At 37.0% G+C, this 16899-nt stretch overlaps 7 protein-coding genes across 7 annotated transcripts; 1 reads left to right on the plus strand and 6 right to left on the minus strand.

Moving 5' to 3' along the window:
* Positions 1–3380: 3380 nt before the first annotated feature.
* On the plus strand, positions 3381–4157 carry B0P05DRAFT_574889 (PWI domain-containing protein; the record flags this gene model as incomplete). The annotated part of the gene is made up of 5 exons (XM_051581603.1): positions 3381–3404; positions 3453–3542; positions 3588–3710; positions 3754–4035; positions 4137–4157. The coding sequence occupies 5 exons, from the start codon at positions 3381–3383 to the stop codon at positions 4155–4157; spliced, it is 540 nt and encodes a 179-aa protein (XP_051430918.1).
* A 123-nt stretch (positions 4158–4280) lies between these two features.
* On the minus strand, positions 4281–5745 carry B0P05DRAFT_599780 (uncharacterized protein; the record flags this gene model as incomplete). The annotated part of the gene is made up of 7 exons (XM_051583212.1): positions 5621–5745; positions 5304–5579; positions 4959–5259; positions 4724–4908; positions 4542–4671; positions 4466–4491; positions 4281–4418 (listed from the first exon to the last, which is right to left on the minus strand). The coding sequence occupies exons 1-7, from the start codon at positions 5639–5641 to the stop codon at positions 4281–4283; spliced, it is 1077 nt and encodes a 358-aa protein (XP_051430919.1). The 5' UTR covers positions 5642–5745.
* B0P05DRAFT_558464 (uncharacterized protein) lies at positions 5741–8382 on the minus strand. The gene is made up of 4 exons (XM_051580149.1): positions 7960–8382; positions 7776–7903; positions 7545–7717; positions 5741–7492 (listed from the first exon to the last, which is right to left on the minus strand). Exons 1-4 carry the CDS (start codon positions 8329–8331, stop codon positions 5904–5906), a joined length of 2262 nt encoding a protein of 753 aa, XP_051430920.1. The 5' UTR covers positions 8332–8382; the 3' UTR covers positions 5741–5903.
* Positions 8383–9087: 705 nt separating this feature from the next.
* Positions 9088–10401, minus strand: B0P05DRAFT_574892 (Threonyl/alanyl tRNA synthetase; the record flags this gene model as incomplete). The annotated part of the gene is made up of 2 exons (XM_051581604.1): positions 9088–10199; positions 10251–10401. 2 exons carry the CDS (start codon positions 10399–10401, stop codon positions 9088–9090), a joined length of 1263 nt encoding a protein of 420 aa, XP_051430921.1.
* An 849-nt stretch (positions 10402–11250) lies between these two features.
* On the minus strand, positions 11251–12676 carry B0P05DRAFT_558469 (uncharacterized protein). The gene is made up of 2 exons (XM_051580150.1): positions 12433–12676; positions 11251–12342 (listed from the first exon to the last, which is right to left on the minus strand). Exons 1-2 carry the CDS (start codon positions 12623–12625, stop codon positions 11399–11401), a joined length of 1137 nt encoding a protein of 378 aa, XP_051430922.1. The 5' UTR covers positions 12626–12676; the 3' UTR covers positions 11251–11398.
* A 351-nt stretch (positions 12677–13027) lies between these two features.
* On the minus strand, positions 13028–16085 carry B0P05DRAFT_271815 (kinase-like domain-containing protein). The gene is made up of 8 exons (XM_051573401.1): positions 16052–16085; positions 15944–16004; positions 15360–15897; positions 15173–15316; positions 14256–15125; positions 14154–14212; positions 13550–14100; positions 13028–13507 (listed from the first exon to the last, which is right to left on the minus strand). Exons 1-8 carry the CDS (start codon positions 16077–16079, stop codon positions 13413–13415), a joined length of 2346 nt encoding a protein of 781 aa, XP_051430923.1. The 5' UTR covers positions 16080–16085; the 3' UTR covers positions 13028–13412.
* Positions 16086–16190: 105 nt separating this feature from the next.
* On the minus strand, positions 16191–16565 carry B0P05DRAFT_558484 (uncharacterized protein). Its single transcript, XM_051580151.1, has one exon. It carries the CDS (start codon positions 16534–16536, stop codon positions 16342–16344), a length of 195 nt encoding a protein of 64 aa, XP_051430924.1. The 5' UTR covers positions 16537–16565; the 3' UTR covers positions 16191–16341.
* Between the last annotated feature and the right edge of the window lie 334 nt (positions 16566–16899).

Below are 16899 nucleotides of genomic sequence, written 5' to 3' on the forward strand. Positions count from 1 at the left end.
ATGCTCTATATTCAATGCTCATTAGCGTATTTTGTTATGCCTGTATCATGTCTACCTTAAGATGCATAGGCAATAAAGAAAAGGCACGGGAAAGCAGAATGATATGCTTCTTTTGGTTTGCATCACCCAGAGGATGAGAGTAAGTTTTGCTGTATTCTCTGTCTGTCAAGACTTCAAATCGAATGAGTTCAAGTGCTGTTAATAAGGCTTCTTGTGTAGATAGTAACATGGTTGGATTAGATGCAAGTGCACCAGCAAGTGCTTGACCCCAAGGTGTGTAGATATGTTTAGAAGAAGTCAAGAAACTAGATAGGTTAGTCTTTTCATGATACACATCACTTACTCTCTGATCTCTAATGTCTTCCACAGCACATTAGCCACAATTTCATTCTTCTCTTCCAACAGTTGCTCAGGATGAGGTTGAGAAATAGTCTTGCTGGCCTTGGATTCATTCTCAACAGCATGAATACAGAATTTAATATCAATGACTGTGGTCTATCATAGACAAATAAGCAACCAAGAGGTATTCTTTGTCTTACCTTTTGATGTTCTAGCTCAGGCTGAATGAAATCTTTGGTGACATTCCATGATTTGGTCTTTTCATAAATAGTGTTTAAAGGAGTAGCATCAATACGTGTGGAAGCATTTCCTTCCGTGGGTTGATGATGCATAATCTGTTCTACTGTAGGTTCAAACCAGAAATAACTGGCTACTTTACGTGTCTTGTAAAAAGGGTGCAGTGGTTGTGTTAGCAAGCTTAAGGTTTGAGTACGGATATTCAGTAATTGTGTCAAGAAATTACGGTATTCAACAGATTCACCATTGTCTAAAGGGGCACTCTCAATCAACACACCAGACACAAGGTTATTGATCGACTGAGGCCCAATCAATCCACGCATAAGGTAATAGTAGAGTTCGTCTGGTAAACGATAGCCAATGAATTCATGAATATCATTGGGTGCATGTTCAATATGAAGTGGGCGTACTTGGCCATCATCTTGAATGACAAGGTGATACTTGACAGCACAGCGTGTACGACAAAAGATGTCGATATAGTTACTCTTGGACACCGTTGGATTGTCCGAGAATGCTTGGACAGCATTGAAGCCTGTCTTGTGCTGTTTAATCAAGTCATGAACCCCATTAAAGGTAAAGCTAACATGCGAAGTATTGAGTGGAGGGAAACTAGGGCAGTATTCAAATCCTGCTAAAATGCAGATATCCAAGAATTGTTCATCAGAGACATGTAAGTCTTGAAGGACAGTACGCTTGCTGATCCAATGATAATTGCCCTTTTCGAAATCGATACCAGTGATCATTTTATCAATATCCCACATTAACAATTCAGAACCACCACAGACAGCAGTAACTAACTGTTTTGAGTACATATAAGCAAGCTAACAGAAAACAAAACAAAAATGTAAGTATATATTGATTTAGCTGGTGTACATACTTGCCTGGGCCCAAGCAGCATAAGGTGCACGAATAAATTCGACATGATGTTGATTCAAGATATGGAATACCGTATTGAGTAATTCAGCTGAATGAATACCACTACTGCTTCCCCAGTTACTAAGGGCTAAGTCTAATTTGCCTCTATCATAAAAATCCCAACCAGTAGCACGATGACTAGGACGAGCATCTTCTGTTGAAAAGGGCTTGTCTTTACGCAAGATGGATAAGCCAGAAAATACAAAGATGGGTTGAATGCCACTGGACCTATCATAAAAAAAAAAAAAAAGGAACACGCGTAAAAAAAAAGTATGAAAGTGGCATAAGATGCTTACTTGAATCCTTCGAGTTCTTTTGCAATCGATGCTTCTAAGCGAAGAGGCAATCCACCCATAGCTGCAATCGCGTTTTCTTTTGCGACTACTTTACGAATCCAATAGTTGCCATCAATTCCTAGTCTGTTGTCTTTGAGTTGAGCTACAGCTGAAGTTTGAATAAGACGACGTTCAGCTGTAAAGACTATCAAGACAATAAGTTAAGTGATCAAGATGATGCGTTTAAACATACTATCAAAATGGCGAATAGGCATTGAGTTGAATGAAGAAGAAAAAAAAGAGGAAGGGGAAAACGAAATTAATTTTCAAATTACTCTAAATGCATATTTTTTCTAGACAGTTACTTTTAAAGAAGACATTACAGTATGAATAATAAACGCGGTATGCCTAACATCGAATACATACTCCATATTGATATAAAAAAGCAACATATAGACACAAGTTTTTATTCTGCTTTGATAATCTCTTTCAGAATAATAGAAAGGTTTGACATGTCAAGTTACATTTTGTTATTTCACATTGCTTTGTTTATTCTTTTTAATTTAAAGGGAGGGGAGGGGGAATTAAGTGTCTTTTTAATAAAATATTTGTATGCGAGTAACCAATCTGATATGACATTCGTGCAGTAGAGACACTAGGCAAAAACAGGCTTTACATCATCTTTATACGCCTAACAAAAAGGAGAGGATTGTCGTATTTTTCACTGCCAAAGTACTTATTTGTCTGATTCTTTTGTTGCATGAATAAGTTATGCAAATTCTATCTGCTTATCTATATAAAGTACTTGACAAAACACGCATGTATTTCCAAATCAAAGAAAAGAATGCTTTCTTATGAAAAACGTCAGAGTGATTGAAATTTATTGTAACTTTTTGATGTATAAAAGGTGGCACTTAGCACACGCATTAAATACGGTACAAAATATTATGCATTCAACAATCCAATTTAGTTGTATACATCCAGCTTAAAAGGCGCAATGTCACTTGTATAATTTAATGGAATCAATGGTACATTCCCTTGAAAGAATTTACTCAGTAGCATATATTTATACGCCTAATTGAGATTAGTTCTTCCTTGCTACTGCGCAAATCAAACTGTTTCTTTCGCTGATATTTTTACTTTGACTACTGTGTTCAATGAACTTTGTTTGTTCTCGGTTTTTCTTCTTTTTGTTGTTCTGTTTTGCGTTTTGAAGGATATACTCTCTTTTTCTTCTTTATTCGTTCACCTTAAAGTAGAAAATTATGGTTTTTGTTTGTTCTTTTTTATTGTCTTGAAGTTTAGACCTGGACACTTGTGTCTCGTCCTCAAGTTACGTTTCTTATAGATTCAATATATACTTACTTCACTGCGAGACTCAGACTGAATATGAAAGTCAGTTTAGTGTTTTGATAAGGTGTAAAGTCAAACTAAAGAATAATCTGCTACATTTTTATTTTGGAAGATTTATACATTATCCATCACTATAACATAGTCGCTTAAACTCGGAAACGGAACTTCAAATGATAAATAAAAAGAAAGAGACTGAAATATTTTTTTTTTCTCTTTCTCCCTTCTCCTCCTCCTCCTTTTCTTCTCTCTATTTTAATCAATATGGGTGACGCCGGTTTCTTCAAGGTAAGATAGAGATACATTAGTGCCTTTCTTTACTAAACTCAATAAAAGGGTACAAGCACAGACCAAGATAGCCGTTTCAGCAATAAAGAAAAGAAGCTCCTTAAAACTATGTCCTTTCCTCCAGAATTCGATCAAAAGGTAAACTAACGCACAAAATAATACGCGTCAAGTTAATACATCTAGGTGGATATGAACAAAGTAAATTTAGATGTCATTAAACCGTGGATTAGTAACAGAATAACAGAACTGCTTGGCTTTGAAGATGAAGTCATTATTGATTACACATGTGGTTTGCTTGAAGAAAAGGTAAACAATTTGGACTGCTCTTTATTTATTCAACGATGTATAGAAACCGGATCCAAGAAGAATCCAAATCAACCTGACCGGATTTCTGGAAAGCAAAACAAAAGTGTTTTTAAGTGAACTTTGGAAATTGTTACTAAGTGCCCAAAACTCTGTAGGTGGAATTCCAGCTGCTTTTATTGAACAAAAGAAAGAAGAATTGCGTAAGAAAAAAGAACAAGAAGAAGAAAGAAAATCACAACGTGAATCTGTTATGGACACTATTCGTAAAAAGCGTGCCGATGAAATGGTAGACTTGAAAGAAGGCTCTAAAAGAAGATCTCGTTTTGTAAGTTTATCTTTGCTTTATATGATATTCATTGCGTATCCGTAGGATGAACCTAAAAGCAGTCGAGACTATAGTCGATCACCTCCTACACACAGATACAGATCTCGCTCTCCTTCTCGTGAAGAAAGACGTAGACATTACAGAGATAGAGACAGAGACAGAGATGACTACTATTACAGACATCGTGATTCAAGAAGAAGAAGAAGAGATAGCAGAAGCAGAAGTCCGAATTATTAAATAAATCTTTATTCTTCATCAATATTCCATTCTTTACTTTCTTTTGGTAATTGTACCATTTCTTTCTTTTCAGTTCCTCGTTGAACATAAGGCTTGAGTCCTTTGTCAAAATTATACATACAACAACTGGCCAAAACGATGGTTAACTATATAAATGATTTAAGAAAAAAGTAGGTTAAATCAATAAACTTACCACTGCAACCAACATGCCAAGAATGACTAAGACAAGACATTAATACAATCGAAAAGTAAAAACAAGTTTAACTTACTGAAGCATAACCAAATATACCAATAATCTCGCTTGTCAGTGGCTTCAATAGCAATCAAAACCAATTGGAATATAACACAGAATTGAAATAAGATAAACAGAACCATTTGAGCCGTACTTTCTTTTGAGATCTAAAGAAATCGTGAATTAAGCTACTTAAAAACATCAATGACAATAGCCTACAGCATTACGTCCAAAACACAATAAAGGCAAAATAAGAATAGTAATCACAACAAAGACATAACTTGTCCATGAACTAAATCCACTTTTAAGAGCAAATTGAATCAAATAAAATACAGATACTAAGAACTCTGTAAAGATATTTATCTTGAGAGCAAGTACAAAGAACTGCATTGTACGATACATGCCTATGAAATATACGAATTAACTGCCCAATAAAGAACCGAGATTCACTTACGTTGAACTGAAAGATCTGCACCTATTTTCTTGTAAATAACCCAACCAAATTCTCGAACAACGGCATAGGACAAATAAGCAAACAATGATGCATACAATCCCACAAAAATTGATAACGCAATTTCTACATAAAGAGCGGTCTGGATAGGTGTTGTATCCAGTGGTATATTGTGATTTGTCTTGATATCTGTCAAGATGGTTAACCACTTCTTGCCATCTATGACTTCTAAAGCACCAAAAAGGGACAAGGCTAAATTGATAAGCATGAGAGCAATGACTTCAACCGCATTTTGGTACACAGTCTAACAACAAAAGATTAGCTTTCTTTTTTTGTACATTCACTTACAGCGTCAAAAGACATAGCCACAAACCATATTTGAAAACTAATAAATGCAATGTTTTCCCACATGATACGCTTAAATCTTGCAATAGCTAGTACGATGGAGTCTTGTTCTGATGCATTCAGGCCATAGGCTTGAATAGAATCTGATTCAAGTCCTTTGTTAATTTGTGCAGTATTATAATAAGCAATGACTGCCTGAAGAACAATGATAGTAATGCCTTGACAGCAAGCAGCTAAAATATAGAGTTTTGTCCATTTGGACTGATGTATTCGATCTTTCTGATGTCATTAGAACCTGTAAAGAAGTCCGCTTTACTTACAATTTTTTGCTTTGTTACCATGTCTTGATATGAAAAAGAGAAAAGAAAAGGAAAAAAAGGAGCTTTGTGTTGCAGCTCCTGAAGCTATATTGAATTTACAACGCCTTGTGATACACACACTTACAGGGAAAATAATGTTTTTATTGTACAAAAAGAAAAGAGCAAAGCATTTTTATGCCGCTCTCCTTTTTTTTCTTTAAAAGATATACATTGATATTCACACATTGAATGATAATTGGAATGAAAAGAGAAAATAATAATGAAAATAGGTTAACAATGATACTTAGATGTTCAAGAACAATTCAGTGTACTTGGGCAAAGGCCACAACTTGTCAGCAACGTTGCGTTCCAGCTTATCAGCCAATTCACGAATAGCTTCCATCTTGGGAAGAACTTGTTCGCAACAAGCCTTAGCCAAATCAACAATATCTTCAACCTTGATAAGTTCAACCATGAGTTGCTTAAGAGCGGTGATATCCTTTTGAAGAGTAGAGACGATAGGTGTTAATTCATTCAACAATTCAACTTCAGGAGAAGCTTCAACACCGACATTCTTCATGAAGGAAGCAGCTTCGGCCAAGTTGCGTCTGTACTCGAAAGCAGCAGGCAAGACTTGTTGAATAACCATGGTAATCATGGTTTGAGCTTCAATGGTAATGTCCTTGGCATACTTTTCAATCAAAATGTGATAACGAGAATGTAATTCAGCATCAGAGAAGACACCCATTTCTCTCAACATGTCAGCATTTTCTTTACGCAACAAACGGACAAAGGCTTCAGGACTCTTGGTGATGTTGGCCAAACCACGCTTGGCAGCTTCTTGAACCCATTCATCAGAGTAGTTATCACCTTCAAAACGAATGGCCTTGGTCAACTTGATGTATTTACGAATGACGGTCAATTGATCTTCAGCAGAAGCAACAGGCTTGTCACCCTTGACTTCGTTCAAGTCAGCCAAGATTTCAGTCAAAGCCTTAGCAACAGCAGAGTTCAACAAGGTCATGGGGAAAGAAGGTGATTGCTTGGAACCAACAGCACGGAATTCAAATTTGTTACCAGTGAAAGCAAAAGGAGAAGTACGGTTACGGTCAGTCAAGTCACGAGCAATAGGAGGCAAGGCAGCGACCTTGAGATCCAAAACAGTACCCTTGACACGGACATGTTGAAGTTCATGAGCACCATGATCTACAGGGCGGTTTTCTTCAACAGCATTAAGGACTTCGGTCAATTGAGAACCCAAGAAAGCAGAGATAATACCAGGAGGAGCTTCTTGAGCACCAAGACGGTGATCATTAGAAGCAGAAGCAACACCAGCACGCAAGAGATCACCGTGGTCAAGAACACCCTTGAGAGTAGCAACAAGGAAGATCAAGAAACGGTAGTTGGTTTCAGGAGTACCGGAGGGATCCAACAAATTGTCACCCTTATCGGTGGACAAACTCCAGTTACAATGCTTACCGGAACCGTTGACACCACGGAAAGGCTTTTCGTGGAAGAGAACCTTGAGCTTGTGGCGGTGAGCAACACGGTGAAGAACATCCATGGTCAACAAGTTGTGATCAACAGCAGTAAGAGCTTCTTCAAAAATAGGTGCAACTTCAAATTGAGCAGGAGCTACTTCGTTATGACGAGTCTTGATGGGAACACCCAACTTGGCAAGTTCCAATTCACATTCACTGATGGCAGACAAAACACGGGTGGGGATCTTACCAAAGTAATGATCTTCCAATTGTTGATGACGAGGAGGAAGACCACCAAGCAAAGTACGACCGGTGATCTTAAGATCAGGACGGAGAGTGTAAAGAGAACGATCAATCAAGAAGTACTCTTGTTCAGTACCGAGAGTGGTGTAGACATATTCAGAGCGGTTTTCTATTTTTAAAAGGTCAATACGTGTTTTACAATTTCCATTTGAATTACTAACCAGAATCCTTGGGTTCAATGACCTTGAGGACTTCCAAAGCAACTCTTTCCAAAGCTTCAGAAGATCTCAAAAGAACGGACTTTTCATCCAAAGCTTCACCATTGTAAGAGATGAAGACAGAGGGAATATAAAGAACCATTGTGTTGTGAGGACCTTCTTGGACAAACATAGGACTAGGCGCGTCATGTAATCATTAATATTCATATCTCTTACTTAGTTTATATACTTTACCTCTTAGTATCCCAGACGGTATAACCACGTGCTTCAAATGTAGTACGCATACCACCAGAGGGGAAAGAAGAAGCATCAGGTTCAGATTGCAACAATTGAGAGCCAGAGAAAGTATCAATAGCAGTGACCTATAAATACAAATAAATAAATTATGATCTCCTCCCCCTAGTAAAATTAAACTTACAACTTGAGAACCATCAACAAAAGAAGTCTTCAAGGTCAAGAAAGAATCATGCTTTTCAGCAGTAGAGTCGTTCAAAGGTTGGAACCAATGAGTGAAGTGAGTTGCACCCTTTTCAATAGCCCAGACCTTGGCAGCATGAGCGATAGCATCGGCAGTAACCTTATCGATGGTGCTCTTACCCTTTAAGGTTTCCATGAAGGTCTTAAAGACAGGCTTAGGCAACATCTTAGACATTTCAGTGCGAGAAAACACGTTTTGGCCGAAAATTTCAGAAACAGGCTTGACTTGACCATTTCTTGAAGGAAATTCAACGCAACGAGGACCTCTGGTAAGAGACTCGACTACGGTATTGATGCGTGCTTGATGAGCCATGGTGTAAAGGATGGTATGTTTTGGAAAAGAAAAAGAGGAAATAAAAAGTCAAAAAAAAAAGGTATAAATAGGTACTTGCTGTTTGATGGGAAACGGAGCTTTAATCAACCGAAAATGACTGCCTTTTTAGATAGATAAGAGATAATGTGGGGTATTAAGCAATCTTATTGGTTCGAGAAAGCCCAAAACTTTAGTAAAAACATCACCCTATTTGGAGCATATTAAATTGCATACAAGGAGTGAAGGTGCATGTATCACGATCATCTCCGAATATACTGCTTTGCATGATTCTCATCATATAAATATAAGGTTCGAATGCGATAACTTTTTCTGATATATCAGGGCTGTGTGTCACTGCCTACAACCAATCAAGTTGAAAATCACATGAAGCAATCAGTATTATCGTATTCACTTTATAGACAATAATGAAAGCTCTTCCAATCAAAAAAAGTATGACAAAGTCCATACATCTTTATTTAGCGGATCTCTGAGTCATATGAACGAACGCGTTTACTTTATAACGTAGTCAACTAATGCGTTTTCTGTCCCTTTTTTTAAATACAAAGCTGTTTGTATGATTTCAAGAGCTTATTGTATACTCTGCTTTAATTGTGAAATATACATAGACTAAACAACAAAAGTTAAAAAAAAATTATGGTGCACTGTTATGTGAGTCATATCTTGACTTGAAATCCAGATGGACCACTCAGGGGAAAAAATCACATTGGATACAAATAAAACTAATGCCTGCATAATTTATTGCCTCAATTCTTGTTCTAAAGCCTTTTCCAAGTTATCAATGCCATCCCAATTCTGGGCCTTGCCTTGCCATCTTCCTTTTCCTCCTCCCTTGACACCAGACAAAGTTTTCATAACTACTTTTCCCACCTGTTGAACTATTTCAGCTGTACCTCCAGTAACAATGATAGGCCCGCCTGTTTTCTTTTCCCCTGCAGCCAACACAACAACCTTTTGTGTACCTTCTAATAATAACTGATCTCTAATACCATTGGCAACAAAGCCCAAAAACTCCATATCAGCATCTTCACGGTAAACAACAGCCCAGCCCTTGTCTTCCAATTTTTGCTTTACATCTTTGACAGTATAGGCTGCTAAGGATTCTAAAAGTCGCTTGGCCCGTTTCAAGTGCTCCTTGGATTGATGTTGGATTTTTTGAACATTTTCGACAAACTGTTCAGGAGCGACAGATAACATGGAAGTTAGTTGTCGACTAGTGGAATAATAGCTGCCAAGTGTATCCAACACACGTTGACCGAACAAAAAGAAAATCCGTGTGTTGCCACCACGCACGTTTTCTGTATAAAGAATCTTAAAGCATTGCAATTGACCCAAAGCCAACAAGTGAGTACCACAACAAGGATTCTTATCCAAATGTTCGATCTCAATGGTACGAATGATACCGCCACCTACATAATCTTCAGGTAGGCTTTCGGGTCTTTCATCTACTTGATGCGCATGCTCTGTATGCGTGATAATAGGCGTATTCTTTACGATCAGTTGGTTGACAATTTTCTCTACGTCTTGAAGTAATTCAGGTGTGATAGTAGTGGATTTGTTGGTGCTAGTGGGTAATTCAATGTAGCACTTTTTCTCGCCCAAATTCCAAGAAGCAGTTTCGAGGTTGTAGGGTGCTTGCTCAAGTACAGCACTAAATAAATGTTGCCCACTATGCTGTTGCATATGATCCCAGCGTCTTTCCCAGTCAAGTCTAATCTGCACAGGTCCAACAGGAACAGGATCCTTTGTATAATGAACGTGCGCCAATGTATGGCGTTGCACGTCGTATACTTTGATATTGTCAATATAACCTGTATCGCAAGGCTGTCCTCCGCCTTCGGGGAAAAGAACTATTGACAAAAGATTAATCTACTGTCAATGGACAGCAAAATTTTACTTACTTGTATCATGTAACTTCACTTCGTAAAAGCCTTTCTTGTTCGGCTTTTCTGAACAAGCAATACATTTGGTAGAAAACTCACGAGCAAACGTATCGATTTGGCAATGAAGGCCTCCTACAGGAACTTGTTCTAAAAAAGCAGTTGGGGACATGGTTGACTAGTGTAAGAAGGTCTATAAGAGAGAAAAAAGAAAAATTGAGGGAAAAACAGACGTTAAGCGTTTCGTTTCGACATGCGGAATTTCAATGATGAGTCATCATTGGACCTGTTTGTCTTGAAATACTTCCAAGTAAAGCTGTTGATTAATATACTACATAGAACCGCTCTTATGATTGTTAACAACCATTTTCTTTTTCGTAAGTAATCACAAATATTTTACTTTAAGCATCATGACTTTTTCTTTTTTTTTTTTTTTGTTTTGTGTAGATCGTTTTTGCCCAAGTATTTCAATTGATTTGCTATTGTATTTTGTGAAGAACCATAAACAAAAAGGGGCTTCTCTTCTAGAAAGCATGTACAGTTTTTAGGAAAAATCTGTATATATTTTTCGTATGCATTTATACCTAGATTTGATTATAATAAAATCAATGATAACTTGTTAAGACTTTCATTAATTTCTATTTGCTCTAGGAGAGCATTGACATAAATTTGACTTTGTTGTAAGTCAATTTTGGGTGTCTTCCACAATCTTGCCTAGATTTGTTTATATTGACAGAGACCTCAGAAACGAGACTTTCAAACGGAACATGACTGATGCCTTTGATTGGGGTAAAAGCTACTGCTGCTTAGAGCAAATAAATCATTTCTACAGCCAAAAAAGCCATGATTTTAATCTTTGAATGAGGCAATCTTGCATGTTTTGTGATCATGTATCTAGAATGCAATAGCTATCTTAGAATCAATTTCTATTTGTTCAAAAATGACCATAAATGGTTGTTTTTGCTCATGAGATGGAGATCATTTCTGTTGCTCTCACACTCTTTTTTTTTTGGTATTTCTGATTTAACATTTTTGTTATCATACTCTCTTAGTCCTAAAGTAACTCATTTGCCAACTTGCTCTAGATTTAATTCAATCCAATGTCTTACCATGCCTTGTTCACGACATGATTTAATCATATAAAATTTTGTTTATTAGATTAGGGTATATTAGCGTACACAAGTCAATTCATCATAATTGGGTGGAGAATATAGAGATACTTCTTGAGCAATGGAACTGTAAGATGGTAGAGAAGGCTCTTCTGGAATACGACTTGATGAAGAGGGATAGAGTAATGCGATCATAGAGGCTGGGTCATAAGGAAGACTACGCCACGTTTCTTCATAAGCTGGTAGTCCTGTCTGATTGACGGCACAGATCGTTACTGGCAAAGATGCTCTTAATTCACTCACATGTCCATCCGTGTTGATGAGCGAAAGAATAAACTTGATTTTGTGTCGAATACGAATAGCATCGTTCTGAATATCGCATTGTAGTTCATAAGGTGAAGAAGGTAAAGGAATCAACTGTGTCTTGGTCCATTCGCCAGTCGTATGTGTTACTCTTCCAAACTTTTCATCGCGCGTCGAGAAAAGTATACGACCCTGTGCCCGAGGACGAGATCGAAACAGGGTTTGGTTTTTACAAACCATGTATTCTTTAAAAATGCAAGTTAGATGCCGAACCTTGAGTGTGCTGATGAGTGGTATAAAGCGAATAGATACAGAGATAGTGTCACTATGAGTGTAGATTTTTGTGGGCAATGAAATTTCATAGTCGAGTTTATTAGCCCATTGATTTGTTATAGCAATGGGCTCCAGAAATTCGTCGGTCAGTGGCAAGAGTTGACGTGATATGTGAATGGATTTGCGTGTTGATATGTTAGGCAAAAATGTGGAACGTTCAACAGTGGCTCTGAGTTGATATTGTATAGTATAAAAGTTGGCAACATATGTTGATTCCGGCAAATCCCCAGGTAAGGGTAATTCAAACTCATAGCTGTAGTTGCCAGCAGGAACACTGTGTATTTTAGTCTGTCGAGCTAGAAATGTCCATGTATGATTCATGATTGACTTTTCTTCACGGAATAATCTATCAGGACTATTGCTGGTATCTATATCAAACAAATATTAGTATACAAAATAAAATAAAATAAAAGCTCTGCTAGAATAGTTACGTCGTGCATATCGACTGAGTAGGTTACCTTCTATCCAAGAAATGGTAGATTTACCAGAGAATTCAAGAGTGATGGATTTAATCTTTGTTGTCTCTGGTAATCTCAAGCTCATCACACCACGCAATACGCAACCAGCAGACTCTGTTGAAGAACCGTACATGATAAGACTTTCACTTTCAACATGAATCTTAACTTGAGCTTGTGATAATAATTTATCCATGATAAGAAAAAAGAAACAGAAAAAGGAGGGAGAGTAAAGATAAAAAAAAAAAGATATCAAGTTTATATATTCTAGTGTGTGAAATGTATACAATGGAAAAAGTTAAATTCTATGTGACTCATGGTTTTGACACCATAAAAGATGAAAGGGGTTTGTGTTTATCCGAAGTTAATTCCCGGATGACTGAACGATGATTTATGTACAATCGTTCCGTGAATCTTGTTCTGCATGTCGCTTAGTAATTGTCTCCTTGTGCTGATAAGAATTCTTCAACTTACTTAGTAAAACTTTATAGTATTGTTGGTCCATGAAACAATTGATTCAATAAGAACTAGTTCGATATGACAACAGAATGATTTTTTTCTCAGAATTGCTTTTCAGGGTTTTATCATATCATAAATATCCCACAACCTGATTGTCTCGAAGCAGTAGAGGCATTTGCTTCTTGTATTCCCCGCAAATGCGGTCGGTACTACACACGCATCCCAGCTCATGCTAAAGTTTTCCGTGTGATTCTTTTTTTTGTTACACTTGAATTAGACGATTGTAAAAAAGATAAATAACCTAAATAAATATGCGATTCATTTTTGGATAAAGCAAAAGCAGTTTCAAGACCCTTTACTATCCTAAACAAAAAAAAATAAGAGTTGCTGTTATTGCAAAGGCATGACAATTGAGTAACTTTAACAATCTCTGGGTCGTCTTCAAACTCTAAACTATTTTCCGTCGATCTTTATTCTACTGATCAAAAAGCAGAAAATATGATGAATTGCTCAAGTAATCAAATTTATGGATGAAACCAAGGGTGCTCTAAAACTTGTTCAATCGTAAATCGTTTATCCACGTCACGCTCCAGCATTTTCTTGATCAGATCAAACGATTCTAAAAATACCTTTAGTGTTACACATAAGCAACAAGTATTACCTTCAGATAGAATATAAGGCACTCTTAATTCTCCCTCTATGATTTTGTCTATATTATTAAAGGGATTTTCCCTGTAGATCAATGTGAATAGCAAGATACCAGCTGCCCAAATATCTTGTGGCGGACCATCATAGGGCTGGCCCTTGAGTATTTCAGGAGCACAATATTCTAATGTACCCGCAAATGTATCGAATTTACGGCCTCTTCTGTAATAGGTTGCACATCCAAAATCAATCAGACTCACTCTTCCTTGATTGTCTAGAATGATATTTTCGTCCTTGATGTCTCGGTGAACAATACGATGTTGGTGCAGATGCTTAACTGCACATGCCACTTGATAAAAGATGTACTTGATTTCTTTTTCAGTCATATCTTTGTTCTTTTCTATGTAGTCGAACAAGTCTTTTCCATTACCCAAGAGTTCCATTGCAATAAAATAATAGTCTTCATCTTCCATATGTGTCAGTAGCCGACAGCAATTCATGTGTGGGTGTCTTTGAAGTGTACGTAAAATATGAATTTCCATTGGAATAGAGCCTAATTGACGATCTCTACATGTAATACAATAGATGAGTCATCACCTTCATACATTGGTTGAACTAACCTTATCCATGAATCAATGAGGATCCGAGATTTAATAATATATTTAATAACTAGTTTTTTCTACAAGCATGAATTAGCATCATCTAGTTCTAAGTCACATTACCTTGAAAGGATCGTCTTTACGATAAGCTGATTTAGCCATGCCGTAGGTACCTTGTCCCAAGAGATCAAGCATCTCGTATTCGTCTAAGGGATGTCCTTTCGGCACAAGATCAGCCTGACTTGACGACGGGCTTGGGGGGAACATGTCCAATGTAGGAAATAATTTTTTGTGCTCTTCAACAGCGCCAAAGGAACTGATCCGCAATGACCGCATGATAGCCGGTCTCTTCTTACTGTGTTCTTGTGTTCTCTTTTCATATTTAGACATGGCATGAATACGATCATACGTTATCCAGATATCAATCAAGTCATCATCTAGCGCCTTGAGTTCTAATTCAACTTCAAATTGACTTTTATCACAATGAACAACATAAATAATGTCAGCCGTATGTCTGAGTACGTGCTTGCACTGTGTGTTTGTCATTGTTTGTTGTTGACCCATGCATGATAGAATGATAGACATACAAGGGATCAAATCTTGGACGTGCATGTGTTGGTCAAGGATGGATTTGACTGATTGACCAAACAAGTATTTAGCAGGCACAGCACTTACGTCTTTGACCAGACCCGTCGTGCGCTCTACTTTGACAAAACCAGTGATAGAAGGCAGTGATGTGATTTTAATAACAAAACTAGCAAGATCATCATTATCCATAGCAACATGGCGATTCAGGTTGAGAATAACAGGAAACATGGCACCTTGGCTCGTTTGACTGCCAAAAAACTTGAATTTATCTATCTTTTCCAGATTATCATCCCGCTGTTCTTTAGAAAGAGCTGGAATAAGGCAATTGACTGGTTTGCCAATCATATCATTTGGTTTATAGCCATATACATCAAGCATAGTACCTAATACTCTACGTATAATACACTAAAGAAAATAAGAAAAAAGAAAAGAAAAAAGACGTAACGATCTACCTCTGAATCAACATAAACAGACAAGGATGTTTCATAAATTTCTTCAAAAATCCATAGATAAATTCGCTCACTATGATCTGCAATTTTTTCTTTAAGCCAAAGCGATGCTATTGACTTTGTCCCATTGACTCTGACAATGGATATCTAAATTTTTAAGCGAAATTCCCGATATCGAAAAACAACTTACAATTGTTCCGCATACAAGAACATGCCCACTTTGACCAACTTGCTTTTTTCTACGGTTTAGAATGGATCTGATCTGTTTTCGAAACGGATCTTCAAGTACAGTCGTAAGTATCGATTGCCCAATATATGATTTATCCATGTTGAAACATAGTGAAGCAATATCATTAAATAACAAAATTGTACCATCTACCTTGGTTGTAATCACAGCTTGGTTCTGAGGTAAGAAGCGAGAGGGTGTATGCAGTGCTCTCGAGAATTTCTCTGTATGATGCGTTTCGTGAACAGGAGCCATAGGCTGAATATCCAGACTTGTACGTGGTGGCATATTCCAATGGAACATGAATTGGTTCAAATTGGGTTGAGATAACCGACGGTTGGGGGAGACCTGTCGTTTCATTTTATTGATAAATTCCATGACACTAAAGTGGCCTTGGCGTGGTTTTAGGTGACGTTTTGTTGGGATCATGTCAGCTTCATCCAAGGCACAAATAGCTGGCTCATCTTCTTCATCGCAATCAAACAAAAAGTATTTAGAATGCCTAACTAAGTAAGAAGACATATCCAATGATGCAATGTCTAACTTACGCTTTATTGTTCAGAAACAAATGATCTTTATTACAAAAAATAGTTCTGAATGACTCGTCGTCTAATAGAAACTTTCCGTTTACATGTATGACAGTAATCAATACTTACCACTGAGCACTGAACGGTTCAAACTCATGCTGCAATAATGGAAAAAGAATAAAAAGAGAAAGAGAATTCATGCTCTTATACGTTCATAAATTAAGCAGCAGTCACCTAAACCTTATTTTGTATATGCATTAAAAAAGAGGGGGATGGGGAGATTGCCATTAAAGAACAATAATATTTATTAGTATAAACAATAGAGGTATTCATGATAATAAGGTTGTGAAGGCATTATAATACAATATATATCCGCATTTCTTTTTTTTTTCACACAGATAAAAGAATGCGGATCAGAATTAGACCCTGCCTCGTCTTCTTCCAGCACGACCACAAGTCAAACAGGCAGCAATAGCATTAAAGATACCAGTAATACAGCGAGTAATAGCAGAGACAATAGATTGAAGGAAACCAGCAATACCACTGATAAGTGTAGAGAACATAGAGGCAATAGAGCTTACAATGCCACTTAGACAAGAAAATATAGATCCCATTTTGTTTTTGTTATTGTTGTTATAAGAATAATGTTTTGTTTCATAGAAACAATCACCTTTTTATATAAAAGAAAAAAAAAGCCATGACGTAAAGTAGACGGAAGGTGAATTCATTGGTTTTTGATTTACTATGAATGACGATCATTTTATGCTTAATTTCTGTAAATGGTCTCATTTTGTCTATTTTACATGATCTCATTCTATTGAATTACGACAATATGATTTATTTCGTATTTTTCTTTTTCCTTATTGCCGGTGTCTTTCTATTCTTTTGATAGTTTGCGTTCTTTAGAATGTCATCAATCATGACTTCACAGCGAGTTTTGACTTCTGTAGCGCAGTCTTGTGGGGTTGTGAAGATAT

This window comes from Gilbertella persicaria (genome assembly GCF_025201335.1).
Source record: "Gilbertella persicaria strain CBS 190.32 chromosome Unknown B0P05scaffold_51, whole genome shotgun sequence".
Classification (NCBI taxonomy): Eukaryota; Fungi; Mucoromycota; class Mucoromycetes; order Mucorales; family Choanephoraceae; genus Gilbertella; species Gilbertella persicaria.

Excerpts from the sequence above, each read along its gene's own strand:
- B0P05DRAFT_558464 (XM_051580149.1), bottom strand. The coding sequence starts at position 8,331 with ATGGCTCATCAAGCACGCATCAATACCGTAGTCGAGTCTCTTACCAGA. Across the intron at positions 7,718-7,775 it reads ACCGTCTGGGATACTAAGAG|TCCTATGTTTGTCCAAGAAG; the intron begins GTAAAGTATATA and ends TGACGCGCCTAG. Across the intron at positions 7,493-7,544 it reads CATTGAACCCAAGGATTCTG|AAAACCGCTCTGAATATGTC; the intron begins GTTAGTAATTCA and ends TTTTAAAAATAG.
- B0P05DRAFT_558469 (XM_051580150.1), bottom strand. The coding sequence starts at position 12,625 with ATGGATAAATTATTATCACAAGCTCAAGTTAAGATTCATGTTGAAAGT. Across the intron at positions 12,343-12,432 it reads TACCATTTCTTGGATAGAAG|ATACCAGCAATAGTCCTGAT; the intron begins GTAACCTACTCA and ends TGTTTGATATAG.
- B0P05DRAFT_271815 (XM_051573401.1), bottom strand. The coding sequence starts at position 16,079 with ATGAGTTTGAACCGTTCAGTGCTCAGTG. Across the intron at positions 15,898-15,943 it reads TTGTTTCTGAACAATAAAGC|GCATTCTAAATACTTTTTGT; the intron begins GTAAGTTAGACA and ends TTACTTAGTTAG. Across the intron at positions 14,213-14,255 it reads GTAAAGACGATCCTTTCAAG|AAAAAACTAGTTATTAAATA; the intron begins GTAATGTGACTT and ends TCATGCTTGTAG.
- B0P05DRAFT_558484 (XM_051580151.1), bottom strand. The coding sequence starts at position 16,536 with ATGGGATCTATATTTTCTTGTCTAAGTGGCATTGTAAGCTCTATTGCC.